Here is a 20,382-nt window from a genome sequence, read left to right on the forward strand (position 1 = left end):
ATGTATAGGTACATTGAATAAAAATAATAAAATACATACCTGTTGCTCAAGGTTAATTTCCTTTTCAATTTCTTTAAGATATTGCTGGAAAACAGTTTCATCCAGGCGGAATTCCAACTTCATCAAATGAAGAGGAGCGAACGAAAGTATCTCATGCCATTTTGTTTGTAATCTATCAACGTTCTCCCTTATTTCCGTTTGTTCATTAGGAGGAACACATTTCATCAAATCGTTTCCACTTTGAATCAAATCATGCAACAAACGCTCGTTCACTTTGGTGAAATAAGCCTTATGATATTCAACAGACTGTTTGCTTTCAATGTTATGCTTGTCAGATATTAATGATTCTGCTTGATTCAACCATTCCATCACACACCTACAGCATTCCGAGAAGTTGTTCCAGCATCTCGATAATTCCTGCAGCTTCAATTCGTACTGATGAGCTTGTAGGGTGACGCGTGCGAATCTATCATTCAATTCTTTCATGGTGTGTACACTCTCAGTGGTATCAATACTTTTATCTTGATCGACAGACTTTATAATGTTTAGGAAAACCTTGTTCTTACTTTCCAACATAGATTTGTAATACATCGTTCTTGAAAAGAATGATTTGTGTATATCTACTTGCTGCTGAATAGAATCCTTACCTCCAGCAAAAGTTATCTGCGTTAACAGCTCTTCAGCTTTTTCCAACCAAGAGTTAATTTCCTTTTGTCCACTCTCTAACGATTCCTGCTGTACTAATAATTGATGATACAAGTGCAGTTTAACAGGTATCAATGCTCTCACTTTAACCAAGGCCTCCTTTTCTTTCTTTAAAGTATTCATTATCTTATCAACTTCGTCCCGAGGCAAATCTGTGATCATATTTTGGAACGTCTTACTAATGCTTTTGAATAATTCTTCAATGCTTTCAACTTCATTTTGTAATTTCAGCAATTGATCACCGTATTGTTTAATTTTTTCGGTGGAAGCCAATGGCGGAGAATTCAAAATTGATTCAGCATTTCTCAACCACTGGCTAAGAGATTCGATTCCAGACTTATAGTCCTTTCTATTCCTTAAAATGTCTCCAGCGTGCATATACTGCTTTACTTCCGTGAAAAGATGTTCCCATCTATTGCTCATGTTTGCAAATCGATTTTTCAGTTCTATTGCCACTGAATCTTCACAAGTGGCGACCAAAAAACTAACAGTATCACTCAAAAGTTGATGTTTATCTTTCCATAAGCTAATGTCTTGGAAAAATTCCATCTTTTTCTCTTCATCCGCATTCATCATCGATTCAGCCCTGTTTAACCAATGTTCAAATTCATCAGATAGCGGTATCCAACGTTGCCAGTAAGCGATGACTTCTTCCAGCATACTTTGTACACACCGCAATTCCATAGATATGTTTTTCCATTTCTCAGCTACTTCTCTCATAAATCTATCAATTTCCACGTTTTCCTTTCCATCTAGATTGCAAATCTGTCTATACTCACTTATTACTTGTTGAATATCTAAATAGGCTTTGTTAAATTCTTGGAAAATTTTATTTCTAGATACGAAATTTTGATAATCTTGTAATTGATTCTCAACTTCCGGCAGTCGACCATATTTAACAGTCCAACCTTTAAGTTTAGTCTCAGTCAATTGTAAAAAGGCTACTAGGCAACATTTATGTTCCAAAAATTTCAGTCTAGCTCTTCTTTCTTCGGCTTTGCTCGGCATCACCTGTAATCTACGTTCCATGTTGACTAATTGATCGCCTGATACCTGAAGAGCAGTCGGTGACATTTTGGCATTTTCAAACCGATTAATGATGGCTGGAAGATCAGCAAAGAAAGCGCCATGCTCTTCGAGTTTTTTGCTGATGACAGCCGCACTTTTTTCGTCGAGCGTAGTTGGAAGCTCATCAAAGTATAGTAAGAACTCAGCTCTAGCCATCCATTCTCCGATAGGACCAAAGTCTGGGGGCAAGGCGGAATCCAACATCCATAACCATCGTCTCATTAAAAACTCTAGTTTTGTCCACAATTGTTGGATCTCTTTCCAAGAGTCTAGTGTAATTGAAATCATACTTTGAGAATTAACTAAGTTTCTAAGCTTATTATATACAACTTCTTTCTCATCTATCTCATGCCGCGCATTGAGATAATCTGAAAATGTTCTCGAAAACGAATTTGTCTCTTCTTGGTGCTCAAGATATTGAATTTTCTTGCATAACCAGTCTATTAAATCATTGTATTCAGCTTGTATCGCTGCAACTGCATCTGGCCCAGTAGTCTACAAAAATATTACACAATTTGTAATTGAACAAGTACATCAAATAAATATTCAGAATAATATGAATTACCTTAGGCTCTGGATATTTGTGTAAGAACTGAGCTACATATGTCATAATTGATCTTTCATCGGGTCTGTCTACATCCACATCTTCAGCGTCTAACAAACGGGCAATACCGAGTTCATTTTCAGCAACACTGAACGCGGTTTCTAATCTCTGTTTATTGGAAGCCCTTTTCATAGCAGCAAGATTGATCAGATTCGCTTTTATAGCATCTATAATAGCAAGGAATGCAATACCGTCTCGCCAACTTGATCCAAAATCATTCACTTCAATGCCGGAATCCCTACATAGAAGAAAAATCAATTTATGTAAAATAATTTATCATAAATTGAATGAGTTCAAATGAATAAAAAAAAAATACACACTTTGGCAGAGCATTCGCAACCCATTGAAGAAGAGTTTTCCTTGCACCCATTTTCCAACGTTCCTGTCGTGCTTCTCCCGTTGGCGAACTTGTATCCAAGGAACTGTGTGATCCTCCCAAATCACCCAAATATTCCAAAGCACGACTATTCTCTTCAATCTAATTATAAAATAGTAAAAACAAAATGAATTACACTAACGCCCACAAAGTGCTACAAATTATAATTTTAACAAACTTAACAAAAAACCTTTTCAATTTAATCGATACATTATATAATACGAAGTTCTACATATTATATAAGTGTTGGTATTGTATTTAAAATTTTACATCAAAGCAACGAATATAAAGGTGACAAATCTTCAAAAGCTAATAAAGAAAGGAAGACACAAAACTAACCTCCATTTGTTTCTGAAGTAATTATTTCCATCTTATCAAATGAAGCTTGCGTAAAAAAGCAACAACTTATACATACAATAATGTGCAAAAAATGTGCGTTTATACAACAAATTATGATTGCAAAAATTTAACAATATATATCTCAATTAAATATAATATATTTTACACGGACAGACAAAAGAGCAAGGAGTCAAAAAATGCTGTAATAAAAAAGCTTATGTATGATGCTTTTTTAAAATAAAACTCTCTTGTAAATCCGTGTATTTACTGGATTTTGAATTGGTTTATTCAGTACAATCTAACAACAGCACCTACTGTTAATATTACACTTACATTCAAATTGATCAAAATTTATTTTATTTTAAAGTGAGCCTACTGAACATCTTAACCACATAAATGTGCATCTGAATCGAATTCCAAATTAGTCAAATTATGCAAAGATTATGCATTGTAAAAATAAATTTAAAATGCTACTATCATACAATATGTACAAATATAATACGTTTATAAAAAAAATGTATTCTACACAGTTTGATCGTAATACAAAATAGGTTAATGTAATTCGTATGGGGTACGTGTAAAGAATGATATTACCTGAAAGTAAAGTATAATTGTCCAAATAAGGCCAAGGACGACTGGTGGTCTCCCGTCCACCAAGTCTGCAGGGTTGATATTCACTAACTTAATTCGTTTGCTGGCCAAAAACCTCAAAGCAGTGTTTGCATTGCTGAGGAAATGTGGTCGTCGAAGAACTCTGCCCCTCTCCATGGGCTATTACACACATACACAATTAATTTGAACCAATTACGACATTGTATTTATAAAATTGAGATAAAGTTTCATCTACACTTACCAGTTTCTCTCCGGACAAAATTTCCAACAGAGCAAGAAGTCGCGTGCCATCTCGCAAATCGTGAATTAAATCATCTACTCTCAGCGGTGGAACTCGCTAAAATGTATGTATGTAGCATTAGTAGATATATGTAAATTTAACATAAAAAATTACTGCAACCAAATAAAAAGCAATTCACCTTCGATAAATGAGAATTAATCCAGTTCACGAATGTTTTCTTTTGAACACGCTCTTGCTCATCTGTAACAATAGAAAAATACACATAAATTAACAGGTATAAATTTTTACATTCAATACATATGTATAGACTTAGAGAGATGTAATAAGAATAGAGGGGGCCTTACGAATAAATAATTGTTGTCAATTTTACGCGGTACGTCTCTATAAATACGCTACATCGCACGGAATAAAATCGGATCAATTTACTTATAAAAATATATCCCATGTTGTTTATTGTGTGTTTTTGAATGTATTGTGCAATTTTTACCGATGCTTGCCCATCTTGCGAGTAATATAAACAAACGGAGAAGTTTTTATCGGACATACGTAGAGCACCAAGCGTCAAATACGACTGATACTAAAATTATTTAGATCTGTCCGTGGACAGAATGTCACTTGACAACAAAAGAACACCTAAAGCCATTTCTATTAATATTACATTTCTCTGTATATACTACTAAAAATATCGATTATTCTTAATACTAGCAAGTGCTTGAACAGTCGTATTTATGGTTTCAATGTTGTCTTCAAATAAAATGTTTCAAAAACGTGTATAATTGTATTCAAAGAGACGTTTACAAATTAAATCAACGATTTTCCATTCATGACAGTACATGAGATGCGGTTGAAACTTATTAAATATATTTTAAACGGCTCAATTCAAAGCTATCAAAAGTCGAACGCCGGCAAAGGGTTAGAGCGAATGCGGTCGGAACGATGTCAAATTTGACTGGTTTGCAAAGTTGTCGAGCAATTAAAGTGAAACAGGGGGATATTCACCTGGTTGGAAAATCCCATTCACGTGCCACACAATTTACCGTTTACGAGGGCGAGTTCGTCAAAAGGGCATTAGCTTTCCCACCACCACCCCGTTTCCGGGAAAATTGCATCGCTCACGGGACGGGGAGAGAAAACCCCGCATTCCATAAAACGGAATTACAAACGAATTCACGCAAATTATCGTTCAAATTAACCGAAATAATCCAGAGAACATAAATAATGATCAAAGGAAATTATGAAAATTGCCGAAATGCAAGCATTCATATGTAGGTTGGAAATTAACGACTGAAATAATATTTTAGCTTGATATATTATACTTATTATATGGCGAGTATTATTTTTAAAGAACAAGGCCAGTAACTTATGTAGTTGGATCTTGCGACACCATAATAGACATAATAGACATGTGATTTAAATTATATTACTCAATTGTCTGTATTACGAGAAAAGAAAGCGATATTATGATTGAACTAAATTATCCTATTTATAATATTTCGCGTCATTGGAATAATTGTTCCACATGAATCGTCAACAATGATTGTTCCACAATTTTACTAAATTGAGTTATTTATAGAGTTTTGTTCCTATTTTTTCATATTATTTCAGATGTTAAGTTCCATTTTTTTACAATATAATGTACCAAGGTTATAAATTTTGAATTTAATTTCAAATCACATATCCTTTCCAAAACCACTCATGGAAAAGCTTAAGGGCCAAACACTAAAATAAAATAAAATCTATAGAAACTTGAAATTAAAAGCCTAATAAATTTATTTATTTTTATTTGCATTTAATTACGTACATGCTTTAAAGTAATAATATATGTACATATGAGCCGTTATAATTGAAATTAAAAGTCCACTTTTCTTAATTTCGAGAATTTTCTCGCAAAACATTAAATATAATGTTTTGCGTTTTACAATATTTAAAAATACTGGTGGCCTGTAATACATTTATTCTGCTTTTCCGAGATTCTGGACATATCGAATGAATAGTGTGATAACAATTTGTGAATGAAGTCTAACAGAAATAGTGTTTTTGGAACTGAACATTGGACTTCCACCACTTTCAAATATAACGGCTCATATGTATGATAAAATGATTTATACATATGTACCTATACGTAAAATCATCAATTTATATGTATGTACATACATATTAATTTTAATTTCAATTTTATTTTAATTTCAATATGTATGTACATATTGAAATTAAAACTAGCACAGATTTACGTATGTACATATGTACATATAATATACATATATGTAGATATACATACATACATGTATTAAAAATAAAATGAAATGTGCCTTTTAAAGTTTTCCAATGTTTTCCATTTCAGCTTACTACAAAAGCCAAAAATAAATAAATAATCACCCACGCAAAAATGGCATTTTATTTATAGAACCAAACAAAAGACGGTATTTTCAATGGAGAGGAATCGCCAGATATAATTTTATCAATGCGGAAAATGGGAAAACTTACGTAATAATCTCGGATGAGATATGTCGTAAAATATTTCAGAGCACGGAATGTCCCGCTTACCTCCGTACGTACCGGCGATAAATATCATAAGGAAAAAAGCGCACTCACGAGGGTCTGTCGTGCGTTTGCCGGAAAAGCCTTTTCCCGTTCCGTGGGAGGCTTTCGTCCGGGAGAGCCTCGGGAGGACACGCGAGCATAAGCTGCGGCCGATGATGGTGGTGTGTCGGCGATCGGAAAATGCGAGGATCGCCTGCGGGGAAAATTCGTGACGTCACGAGGCTGGCACGCGCCAGCACGTGCGAACTTTTCCTCCCTCTCCCACCCATTTTCCACTCCATCCCCCCATCGAGACACGTGGCACTCAAAACCACCACATAATTCGCGAGAAGCAAACCGAAAATATTTTCAACCACATACATAGAAGTGATCGAAAGAGAAATATATGAGTGAGAAGCACAAGCTTCTAGAACAGAATCGAGAGTATATTAAAAATGAAAATCTTCAAAGTTATGAAGCCAAACCTATAGTTTTCATATTTAAGACTATTCTCCATGGATTCAATAAACTATTATAAATTCAATTAGATTGTGTTACGGAACATATAAAATGACTGACGGAGTAATATGACTACGTAGGCAAATATATTTTAGGGCAGTCCCTAAAAAAGTTCCGAAACACCTGCTCTAGAGGAACCGATCAAAGATTTTATTATTTGATTAAAAAGCCCCCAGCTTGTAACGTTCTGTAAAATTTTAGTTATTAATTTAGACACAATTTGTTTTTTTACAAGCTATTTATTCGTTTCAATGACAAAATTTGTGAGCTGATTTCGAACCACTTCCAATCCTTCGATCGTTTTATTATTTTAAATACATACGGGGATTAGCTCTCATTTAACTCAGAAAATGTCTCCGACATAACGCTAGAGGAATTTTATAAATTTAATCACTAACGAAATCATCAGAATCGTCTGGCGTGATTACAGCTAGCTATTCAAACGCACCTTTCTACCGCCCCTGCGCAACTCAAAGGTCAAAAAAATAGAACAGTTATAACAGTTACTTTTGTCACACTATCTAATATAAACTTTATGTTACAAGTATTCACACTTTCTCATATTCATTTTTAATTTACTAAAAGATTATTGCCACGATTTTTTAAAAACATATACATACAATATGTATGTATATTTCATTTGAAGTGTATTTGCAGATAAGATAAAAAATACATGATTCCTATTAGTCAGCTATGATCTGCCAAAGAGGAATTGTACATTTTGAGGTACATATGTACATATGTATGTTAAAAGCTAACAATAAAACTTTTCGAGCAATAGTAAACAAAATTTATAGTTTGTTTATTGCAAATACTACTAAAATGAAAGTAAAACTAAGCCGGTTTTAACAAACTAAGATTTAAAAAATAACAATCAGTTCTCCATCAATAAAACAATACAAACATTTATAGTCATTCAAGCAAACGATTCCTTTCAAATAATTTGACATAGACAATATCACGAGTCAAATGATATCAATTAAAATTAATAAAAATTGCAGTCGAATAACATTAATAAGATTCAAATATGCAGAGAAATGATTGATGGTGATTCAATTACGAATCATAAACTTTGTCATTGTTGTTTTTAAAACACCGAAATAAATTCAATTAAAAAGAAAAACACATTCTCCCTCCGACGAAAAATTTCAGGAAAATTTACATTCTGTATAAACGACATAATGAGACACAAAAGAAAAGAAGACAAAAAGACGCCAAACTTCCACGTGCTTTTATGATTTTTGACACGCAAACCAAACATAGCGTCCAAAATACTTTTTGAGTTATTTTTACACCGAAATTTTAATACAGTCTATGTATTTATAGAAGCGTCGAGTTAAACGTTCATAATAAGCGAATAATAAAAATAATAGAAGTCAGCATCCAACATCTATCGTATTAAAATTTAAAATCTCACATAAGATTTTAACTACCCACACATTTGTCATGAAAAGCTATACAGGCAAATACATACATACATACAGAATATATTATATTTAAATTTCTTCGATCAAGTCTACAGATTTATAATCGACTACCCATAAAAATGATTAAATTTGCCCTACATAATTTCGTTTATAGCCAAATTTGATGTTTTTTTAGACCCAATATACATAATATCTCGGAATACTAATTTATTGCATAATAACATTCGATATGGACCCGCAAAATTGCGTAGAATCAAAGCTATCAACTTAAACTACTACCCGAAGCAGAAAGTTTACGTGAAAGCTCGCTGAACGAATGGCAATATTCAAATGTAATATTTTATTATCCCAAAAAACAAATTTTCGTAATATATTACGCACGCGACGTTCGTTAAATCGTAAAAAATTACAATAACATCCTATCGATGAAAAAAAACTACCTTATCGACTCAACAAATCTAGACAAATTTGTGCACTTAAGTATACCTATATTCAAATAATTTATACGTTGTTTAAAGTACATGATCCAGACGCTCGTTTATGGCATCTTAACCTTTGATTTTTACATGTGGATATAATGATGATACATCTCAGATGTAACCTTGCATTTTTATGCTTGATCACTTCAACCTGAGATTCCACCTGTTTTTTTAAACGTCGCAAATTAAATTCAAACGAAAAGCTCCACAGGTAAGTGCGTCAGCTATTCAAGATGTATTTGTATAGAATTCACGGTGCACCGTTGCGAACGGAATTCAACTCATGCATTATGCAAAACCGGGTTTGAAGCAGTGCATTCCGAAGAGTTTTCGATATATAAAAATAAACTAAATATACCTATAGGTATTGAGTTTTGAAAATCTAGGCGAATTGGTTCATAGAAGATGAGAAATCGAAACTTTACAGAACGTCGAACTCGGGTACGTTATCAGCTTTGATAAATTAGCTTTGCCATAAATTTATTGCTTGGTTCTGGTACGTTTCCTTATAAGAATCGAACTGATACGAATAATCTAAGCACTCGATTTATACATTTGGTATATGTACCTACACATATACTGTATAATATATAAAACTTTATATACTGTATAATATAAAAAATTAACTGTACAATTTTCATGTTCTTCCATCAAAAATTGAGGAAATTACTAAAAATTTCCTTTCATATATTAACTGTCACTTAGCAATTGCCTTGACATTTAGACATTTTCCTTTTTTTTAATATTATATTATAATGAAAAATTACTAACCTTCGACTCAAATTCCAATACAATGCTAAACCAATTTCATAAATTAATTCAATCAAATTTTAATCGCTTTCCATGTCATATTTAATTATCGAAATAATTAAATTAATCAAACAGAATGGTTTGTAGAATATTTTGCTATAAAATATGATGAAATTTTGCTATGGCGTTAAAATGTTCTTTACGTTTCGTTGTCACGCAAATCTACATTGTGTTTAAAATCCGCATAGGTATATTTTTAAAAGCTAGCTCATTCAATACAAAATACATGCATAATTCAGCAATAAAAATTAGCATATTTAAGTAAATGCATACATATATTAACCGTATCGTTAACTTTTAAGCTCATTTAAACATACTTAGATATATAACTGATTAACTTTCTATACAACAATACCGGATAGAATAATGGGGTTCCGCGACAAAACGCTCAAAGACACAACGCAAACGACAAAACACTCACGCGACACACACTCACGGACATTATACTCATACAGACATACAGATAAAATGCTCACACGACATAGCACTCACGTTCGTTCACAGGATAAAACGTAAAACGTTCACAGGATAAAACGCTCACGCGAGAAAACGCTCGCGGAATTATTCTTACGTATAAAACGTTATTTTTTACATCAAAATTAATCCAAAATTCAATAAAACATGTCGTGACGAATTTACACATTATCCTATCACAAATTAATAAATGAAATATATAGTAGATAAACCAGTTTAATCTCAATTTATTCACGAAGTACCATCTTAATTATAAGAATTTTTTATTCGTATTAAATAAGGATTTTTGCGGTTGCCGTCACTGCAACGAAAGTGACTTGATCGAAAGTCGAAAAAGCAAGATTTTTATGACAATATGTGAAATAGGAAAATCTTTTCGATCTTTGCTTTTCGATCTTTCGGCTTTCGACTTTCGATGCAGTGACCCAGACCCGTATTTTTGGACATTTACAATTATTTTTAATTATTTATAATTATAAATGCTTTAATAAAATAATCATAATTTTATGTTTGTGTGACGAATATAAAAATAATTATTATTTTGTAAGAAATAAGGTTTTCGTTTTATCGGTGAATATAATGTTCGTGAGCGTTATGGCATGTGAGCATTTTATCTATGAATATAATATTAGTGAGCGTGAGCGTTATATCGTGCGCGTTGTGTCGTTAAGTGTTACGTCCGTGAGCGTTTTGTCGTGATACCGTATAATAGATGTGTTCTAAAAATATAAACGACACCCACTGTTAACCCTTTTAAGTTCAAATCATATCACAAATCGAACCGTTGGACTTCAAAAGGTTAAACATAATCTTAAAATGTTCGATAAGAGTACAAAACAATTACATACTGTACTATTAATAAACGTCATTTATCGAATGTGAGTTATTTTCCAATTTTTTCCTTCGCTAAAGACGAAGTTTAATCCGAGAAACATTGAACCATAGAATATCTTAAAGTAACGTCATTTTTTTTATTCGCGGAAAAAAATTATTTCATAACCGCCCAATTATGCTAACGATAATAAATTTAAACATAAATAATATACAAAATTCAAAACGAACATTAACGACATCGCATCGATGGGATAAAAACCCGATTCGAGACCACCATAATTAAACGCGGCCCACATAGACAACCTCATGATATACATACATAGCCTTGATATTGCTACTTCTAAAATTTGTTCAGGAAGGTTATCAACACTGGGCAATAAACATTACGTATTAAACGAGTTGTACGCTTCTCAAACTACCAAAAAAAAAAAATCATTCGAAATAATAAAATCAGCTGATTCATAACAACGAAAAACGAGTTGAATCGATCACATTGTACGACACATTAAAAAGAATACTCATGACAGCACCACAGGAGTCAACGATTTCAAAGCAGACGTTTAAAATCGGAGCAGTGAATATCAAATCAAATACCAGATTAAATTCCAATGTAATGCAAATGAAACAGGTTTTTTTTTCACGAACTAAACTTGCGTGGCGCCAAACTCTTCAGTCGAACAGTTATTTTATCGATTACTATAATCAATTCACATCGAAACATTGCCTTGAAATTATATACTGCATAAATGTAATACAAAAACAAACTGTCAAAATACTCCCTATCAATCCAATTGGAGGGATCAATTAAATGTACTCTTTTGGCTCATTGAACACAATTCAAAATTAGTGCCAAATGTACCGATGCTCGATCGATTCAATATTATTGTCAAACAAGCGTGTTTGGGTCAACATTCTGCATATGGAACTATACTCATCGTTCGATTGATGAAACGGCGCGTTTACACTATGAGTATTATGATAATTATTCATAAGGCAAACAGGTAATGCAATTAGCACAAATATAGCAATGATGTAACGCAGGTGTTTTTTCTCCGAAACGGCGGCTACCATTTCAGCTAAATTATGCCCCCTACTTCTCCGGATGTGATTAAAAATTCCTATGGCTTTTGATTTTTTTATTTTAAATCTGCTGCCTTTCGCACCAGAAGTTAAAAGCGAAATCGTACCGAAACAATTGCTCGAATGTACAAAAGGTATTATCAAACCAAGCAATCGCAAAGACTATACATATTTTAGAGCATTTTGCGGTGACTTGTTTCCGGTAGATTCAAATTCACAGATTACGAATTAAATTCGAAGGTATGAAACCGCGAAGTAAGCCACGTTACATTCGATGATTGAATAATGTGTATTACGCTTATTGTGTACTGCGTTTTATCAGTCATGATTCATTAATTCATCCATGTTCAAATATTTAATATGTGAAACATTATATGTATACTATAGATGATTTATATAAAATAAAATTGGATTCGAAATTAACTCTGTACCAAAAATAGCGATCCTGTGTATTGAATATCTTTTTACAAAATTGGACAAAATAAAAATTCACAATTAAATGTACAGCAATAACCATTACGGCATTTTTATCGGTGTTTTTTTTTTTTGTCTAATTTTATCGTATTAATGTTTTTTTCTCCATTCAACATTAAACATTACCTTATAGGTAAAGTGAGCCGGAAATAACGTTCTAAATTTTGGAAAAACTTTTTCATACTTAATGATATCTACATAATCATATATCTAAATATCGTCATCATTTATCTGTAATTCAAAATCCACTGCTGTGTGAAGGTCTCGCCAATGCGCTTCCATTCATCTGTATTTTGCGCAACTCTCATCCATCTCACTCCACACACTGTTCTAATTTTACCTTGCACCCTTTAACATTCTCTCGTGTACCTTTCCAGCACTACTTTTGTCCATACTAGTTAATGTTTATCTCGTAAAATAAATATTCCATTTTCGTAAATGTGTTTTTTTTTGTATATATACAAACTCGACGACGAAATACACCGAAACAGTAGGGAAGACGAGTAGTGAGATATTGAAAATTGGTGGAACAAGGTAGACCCCTCACCCCACACACTGTTATAATCTTCCCTTGCACTCTTTAACATTCTCTCGTGTACCTTCCAGCACTTTGTCCACACTTCTAGATACGAAACCCACCTGTTGCCATTTTAATCCCTTCACCTCTCTCCATTATATCGGCTACACTTGTCATACTTCTCACCCACGTACTCCACGTAATGCCGAGCATACAACGTTCCATAAATCTTTGATTGCATTGGACTCTATGTAAAATTTCGACATTCAATGTCCAAATTTCACATCCATAAGTCATCATTGGCAAAACACATTGATCCGAGATCTTTTTCTTCGGATAAAGTGGCATTTTTTATTTAAAAACGGCATTCATTCCCCCAAATGCACTCTATCCTCTTCTTTGAATTGAAATAAATTTCCTTATCGAATTTAATTTTTCTAATTTATTAGATTTATCAAATGAAACGATCCTACGTTGTTTCACTACATATTTCAGCATACATAATACAAATAGACAATAATTTCAACACAGAATTAAACGCAATCCCAACAACCTGAACTAACGGCCTCATTTTTATTTAAACAACGAATTCTAATCCAGCAAGTGCGATAGATCTTATCGTACTAAATTAATCACTCAGTACACAGAAGTACGTACTCTTAGCTCTCGAACAATAAATATAGGTCAAGAGTGGAAAAACATTAAACGACCATGTCAAGGACAACCTGTTAATTTTTTAACGCTTAATCTTCGACCGCGCCTATAAAACAGATCCTAATAAATTTCACAAGACCCGTCCTGCGAAAAGCAATCGTAAAAAGGTAATTTAGAAAGATCGGTCCAAAATATAACCTTGAGAAGACCTGCGACGACAGACGACCCGACATTCGTAAACAACAAAAAAAATTGGACACAATTGTATTACAATATGACATCACAAGCCCACAGCAACAATATCAATGAGATTCGAGTCCTTGATTTCGAAAAGTGCAGACCTCGTCACAACGTTGGGTTCGCACGGACAGAGGGGAAGCGGCCCAACATAAAACATGCATACGTACACGAAAAAAAACGAACCAACCGGTAACTTTTTGCATAATTATGCTAAGTAGGAACACGTTCGCTACTAATAGTTCGAGGTGACTCGATAGTGTTTATTATTTCCTCAAATAGGCACGTTTTATTTTCCTCTGACACTCGCCAAATTTAACGGCTATCTCGTGGGCGATTGTACATATGTATGTTTACAAACATGTATTTTATGATATTTGCCCGGCTTTGGTTCGCTGTTTCTTTGGTGAATTTTTGACCTTGCATAAATGTTGCCATCGGAACTCCAGCACCCGACCGGCGCATTTTGAATCGGCATTGCTAGCATTCTCAAACTGTGCGCTAAGCGGTAAATTAATCCTATGGTGGTTTTTGAGTGGTTCCTTTTCACTTGAAATGGCAAGTCAGAATTATAATGTTCAAATAAAACTTAAAATAAAACTCTAACCCAAAGAGATAAAAAACAGACACATATGCAGATATAACCAGCGGTGTGCTGCCAAAATTGTATCAACCGGTTTTCTATTAACCTTTAAATGGCACCCCCCCATGACAAAATATTTTTATTCTCAATAGATTTCAAATTTATATAAGCTATCTTTTTTCTCATTTTTTATTATATATTTATTTTTATATAATTAAATAATAAAAAGAAAACACACCTCTAGAATAAATAACACATATTGAGTTCTTAAAAATTGACTTCATTTAAAATGATTATATAATTTAATGCATTTTAAATAATTTTATAATTTTTTCGGAACTTAGGGTATCTCTAAAAACTATACATCATTGAAAATAATTTACTATACATATGTCAAAATATACATACTCAAAACGTCAAAATGTACTCGTAACGAAAACCCCATTTGTAAAACTGAAAAATTTTAACAGAAGGTTTCTAAGGACTTCCATTTTTAACAACCGTCTCTCGGGAACCGAGAGATATAGCTCGTGAGCTACATATGTACATATATCCATCACTCCCACGAGAAACACTCTAAAAGAGTGTTTCTTGTTAGATTTAATTTTAATATAAGTACTTACTACACATTGAGATCAAATATACATAAAATTAAGCAATTTAGAAAAATTGCACAACAGTATTTTCAATTGTGCAATAATAACCCAAAAGCCATTAATAAAAGAGACCACTAATACAGTTATAAAGGGCCATGAAATATGTTATTTATAATACAATACTTAATTTTTACTTATTTGCGTACATACTTTCATCGACACGCTATATGGTTGCTTTCTTTAAAAATTAAAAACTGCCGATAATTTCCTATAGATAATTGTCGATATTTGAAAATTTCCAACCGCTAATTACCGAAAGCTAAAATTTCAATTTGAAATTCTTTAAATATAAAAGTCGGAAACTGGAGATTTATAAAAGTGGGAATCTGGAGAATTTCGTGATGATTTTTTTTTTCACTAGCTATTCAATACATGAGCTTTATAAAAACGGAAGAACCTTTGAAATACTCATATTTATATAATTGCGTATGCATAATTTTCATCAAAAAATTTACTACTTTTTTTAATGAATAATAATATGTGCAATATATGTACATACGGCTAAAATAAAAATTAAATTGTGCAAAACATGTTTATGAAAAATCAATAAAAAATATTGCACAAAAAAATTATGATTTATATATGAAAAGAAAAATCAATTTTTTAATAAAATATTTCACAAAAAGTTTTAAGAGCTTCGAATGTAGCTGAACGAGTACCAAAAAGTGTCACTTTCATTTTCATACGCCAACCGTCACGGTGACATAATCCCCGTAATCTAAAAATAAAAACAATACTCATTATGCAAAACCATATCAGATCGTCGCCGACAAAGCTTGGGAAACGCTGGCACGTACATATTACAAAAGTTAATGAATGAATTCAAGTGGAGTACTCGGCGTTGTTTATGCGTACCCGGCTCTTTTGTAAACATTTGGAAGAGGGAAATTGCTATCGATAGAAAACACACGTATGAGCGATAGCGTCCGCAACAACAAACCTCTTATTTCGGCAATATGGGAGTCGTATTCGGATTTGCTTCGTACGAACTCCATCCTGGCCGCCATGTTCTGGAACGTGTGCTGCTTCTGATCAGCCTGACTCCTGGAGCCGGAGATGCACTCGTCGGACGGGAATCTTCCCGTGACGGAAGACGCCTTAGAAGACGACGCCTGGGCCATGCCCTGACTCTGATAAGCGGAATCATCATAAATGGTCCTCTCGTCTGAAGGAGTCCTGCTCAGTGTCTCGACTCGGACGCTCGTCGTGAACGAGGGTTTGACTGTGGTCACTTCCCTGATCGACTTTTTCACCGTGATCTTTTCAAACTTGACCAGTTTAGCTCCTGCGGTGATGTCTGCGTCTTCTGGCGATCTCCTAACAGGCGATTGGGGGGTCGGTTTTAGTTTGACTTCTATCTTCTGGGTCGCCGTTGCTTTTCTCCTGTGCTCTTCCCTGAGGCGCCTTTCTATGTCCGCGACGTCTACCAGAGCGGCGCCATCGGGGGCGTCGGCGCCGCTCGTTGGGGGAGGTCCGGACCCGGTCCAGATCCTCTCGAAGAAGGTGACTCTGTCTTTGAGGCGAGTCGCGGAGGCTGGGGAGGCGGGGGATGAAGGCTCGTCGGGGTTCGGAAGACCGCCTGGGTCGTGTCTGCGCGCCATGGCGATTGCGGTTGTGGCGCGCCGCGTGCCGGCTCAATACTGACTCTTCGAGAGGCGGAGGCTCCGCGGCCCCCCTAGACCCCCCCAACACCCTCCCCCCTCCCCCACTTCGCCCCATTGCCTCTCCCTCGAACGCGCAGGCGCCCCTCTCTCTCTCTCTCTCCCTGTCATCAGCCGGCATTCTTCGCACGTGACACGCGTCTTGCGTCGCACTGCTTGTCAAATTGCTGTCACATTGCGGAAACCCTCACTATCTCAAGTGTGGGTACAGATTTACACCACTTGAGTTTTTCTCGCAGCGACAGTTTCATCGGCAGTAAAAAACGCCTATAAGCCCCGGGGAAATTCATACATTTCTGGCAATTATTTCTGCTTTCGAAATTTGGCCGTTTCTAAATCGGCCATCTTTTATTAGAATATTCTTTTATTATATGATTCCATACGAAACATCTTAAAATATAAATTAAAACTATTGCTCATCTCTAGATGGTATTGTGCAAACGTTTCACATGATAATAAAACAACCCTCGGAATTGAGTAGACTTGGGTAGTCAAATTCGTGTATAATTATTATTTAAGAGGTCAGCCGTTTATTTTACTGCTCTGTCCTTTAGATTTATTTATTTTCTAAAATTGCCATTTTGTCATTTATTTTGTAATATCGACTGTCGCTAAAATTATTAACACCGAAATATTTAATGATGCAATTCATAAATTTTGTCAAACGTGTGTCTATTGATCATTTAAATAAATCGGAAAATGTTTTCAGTAGTGAATAATACGTGGACCAATGAAAAAACCCAATTAACAATTAATAAAAAGAGAAGCTAATATAAACGTTGTAAAAATGGAAACATTAGAAGCATGCATTTATACCAAATGCAAAATTGATCGAAATGAGCTGTCTACAATTTTTATATTTTTAAAGCACAAACCTGCTTAATTAGGAAAAGGTCATTGGTGTGAAAAATATAAAAATTAATGTAATTTAAATTTCAATAATGTCGAATAAAAATGATTGTTTAAAATTCTAAATTTATAAAGCATTTTCGTAGATATAAAACAATTCTTTATATGTCCTTTATTTTCTCCAAAATATTATTTATTTTAATAAATTATTTATTCTTTATTTTTCCAATCTTTCGTCCACCTCCTCCTCTTCAATCAACATAACTTTGTTCAAGTATTGTTTAATTTAATAACAGATAATGATACACTTTCATATAAAACATACACGTGTGATTCATTTATTTGTATAAAGAGACTATCCGCTTTTATCCATTGAAATTTTCAATCCGACACCCAGATTTGATTGAGCAAGTCAATTACAATTACAATCACGCCTACCATCAAATTTCTGTAATTTGAACTAAGGTAATTTTTTATGAAACCATTCTTTGTAACGTGATAGTTCGAATGAAAAATTAATTTATGAATTTTAAGAGCTTTGTCCCACGGGAATATTTGAAATCATCCCTGCTTTATGAAAGTTATTCCGTAATCGGATAGTAACAGCTTTAAACAGATTACAAATCGAAAAGGCGACAACCAAAATGGATCACATTTCACTTTTTAATGAGCATAGAAAAACTTTTAAACAAGTTTCAATTTTATAATGTGAATCTACATTTTATTTTTTTTTGTTTTTCAATCGTTATAAACGCATTGAAAAACAAAAAAAAATAAAAATACCAATGCGCAGTATTTTTCCTCACTTCTCACATTTGTGCATTCCAATGTATGAATGTGAGAACATTTTAACGACAGAACGTGCCCATTTTGCATAGATACACATAATACAAATATAGGATGCATTAGAATCAATTCAATATAGGAGATAATTGAATCAAGGAAGCATTAGCGGTGCAGCATCCGAACTTCACACCGAGCATCATACGAGGACTGCTCATTCCGAAGAGGTCACCGAATTTTCAACTCGAACGAACCCATCAACATCGAGTCCCCTTACTTGAGGAACGTGACCGAGTGCACAGCCAATGTGCATCGGTCGAAGCGCATAAGACATTGTATGTAGAATGTGTTTGTATTGCTTCGATGGAGTTAAGAAAGTCAAACCGTCTGGCTCTTAACCTCTCTTACGAGAAACGATAAAACCCAGTCGAGTTACCGACCACCATTTAATAAATTAGTGTACATACATACAATACGTATCAACAATTCGAAGCGAAGAAGGAATTGTTAGCATTGCTTATCGCGTTACAGATTAAACTAATCCATCTAATAGACTAAGTGCAATACAAGCATAAGAAAAAATGCACTATTAAATTGTACAATAACGTATAAAACAAATAAGCATTGTAGTCACCGGATTTAGTACTGGCATGTCGTATAGTGTCATATATATAAATAAATGACACTACATACAATACGTTTCCGGAATTGATAGCAGATTTTAGCAACTGAAAATTTTATTTTACAGGGCAATGAAATTTACACTTCAATCGTTTCAAATAGAAGATCGTCAATTTAATAATAAATAAGCTGGGTTATAATTCTAAAGATTGCTTTTCACAATTCACTTTGCACAAGATTCTCCCTATAGTATGGGAAAGTAAACGAATTGCAGGATTACAATAAGAAGTTGCCGAGACATATGATATGAAATTGTGAACTCCAGTAGAATCAGGTTTCAAAAGTGGCACGAGACATACATGGAAGAACTTGGTTAAGGCATTGAAACATGATCCAATTTGGACAAGGGGACCTGATATAATAAAGCTGACTATATCTGTTCTTCCAGCGGCTTCAGGATAAATCAAGTCATGCATCAGGATCTCTTTTATAACAAGCAGAGACGTTGCACTAGCAATCTGACGGGGTTGTCTTTCAGGACGTTACCTTCCTGACTCCTGAATTACATCATGTCAAGAAACAATGGTGATCAAACTAATCGCAACCACCCAAAATTGACATCTTCCATCTTAATACTTTTATGCCAATGCATTTCATACCCACGACCTTTTCACACATGAAAAATCTAATCATCATCGAATCAACTGGGTCAACTTTCTTTTGAATTCTTTTACGAATTTACCAACAAAGGTGTGGTTGATGTGATCGATAAACAGCACGCGATTATATTTCTTCAATTTCCAAGAGCCTAACAACCTCGGCCAAACAACGCCCAGCTTGGACTTGGGCTATAAAATTCGACCAAGGTCACACCTAATCCAAGCAAAGCACGCTCAAAAAAATATTCTCAAATAAATCACAAGATCCAAAAAGGTCACTACATATGTATCTATCAATGCAATTGCATTGGCGCAAGTTCGCATTTTACTTTTATTTGAATGAAAACCATGTTCGCCCCATTTCGGGACACCCGAACACCCTTGAACGAGTGCGGACAATGGATGCAGTTTTAAATCGTGACCGGATTGCAAATGTCCAAGGGTATAAAATGTAAAATTCACATATATGTAAGTTGAATCGACCACATTTTTAATTTATATTTCAACTGCGTTGTAGACGCGAAGACATTTAGCCACTTACGAATGTGTACTATTGACCGGTCGGTCCACCCCAATGACCGGTACATTTGTATCGATTGG

At 34.2% G+C, this 20,382-nt stretch overlaps 1 protein-coding gene across 1 annotated transcript in view; it reads right to left on the reverse strand.

The window, feature by feature from the left end:
• LOC143912311 (uncharacterized) overlaps positions 1 to 17,913 on the reverse strand; it is a 99,083-nt gene extending 81,170 nt beyond the window's left edge. Inside the window, exons 1-7 of the mRNA XM_077431594.1 lie at positions 16,150 to 17,913; positions 4,124 to 4,185; positions 3,946 to 4,041; positions 3,687 to 3,863; positions 2,698 to 2,855; positions 2,339 to 2,615; positions 40 to 2,268 (exon numbers count right to left, since the gene is read on the reverse strand). Of these exons, the coding sequence (XP_077287720.1) occupies positions 40 to 2,268; positions 2,339 to 2,615; positions 2,698 to 2,855; positions 3,687 to 3,863; positions 3,946 to 4,041; positions 4,124 to 4,185; positions 16,150 to 16,810 (3,660 nt within the window). The 5' untranslated portion in view covers positions 16,811 to 17,913. The remainder of the gene's footprint in view (positions 1 to 39; positions 2,269 to 2,338; positions 2,616 to 2,697; positions 2,856 to 3,686; positions 3,864 to 3,945; positions 4,042 to 4,123; positions 4,186 to 16,149) is intronic.
• Positions 17,914 to 20,382: the final 2,469 nt, after the last annotated feature.

Source organism: Arctopsyche grandis, chromosome 5 (genome assembly GCF_051622035.1).
Source record: "Arctopsyche grandis isolate Sample6627 chromosome 5, ASM5162203v2, whole genome shotgun sequence".
NCBI lineage: Eukaryota > Metazoa > Arthropoda > Insecta > Trichoptera > Hydropsychidae > Arctopsyche > Arctopsyche grandis.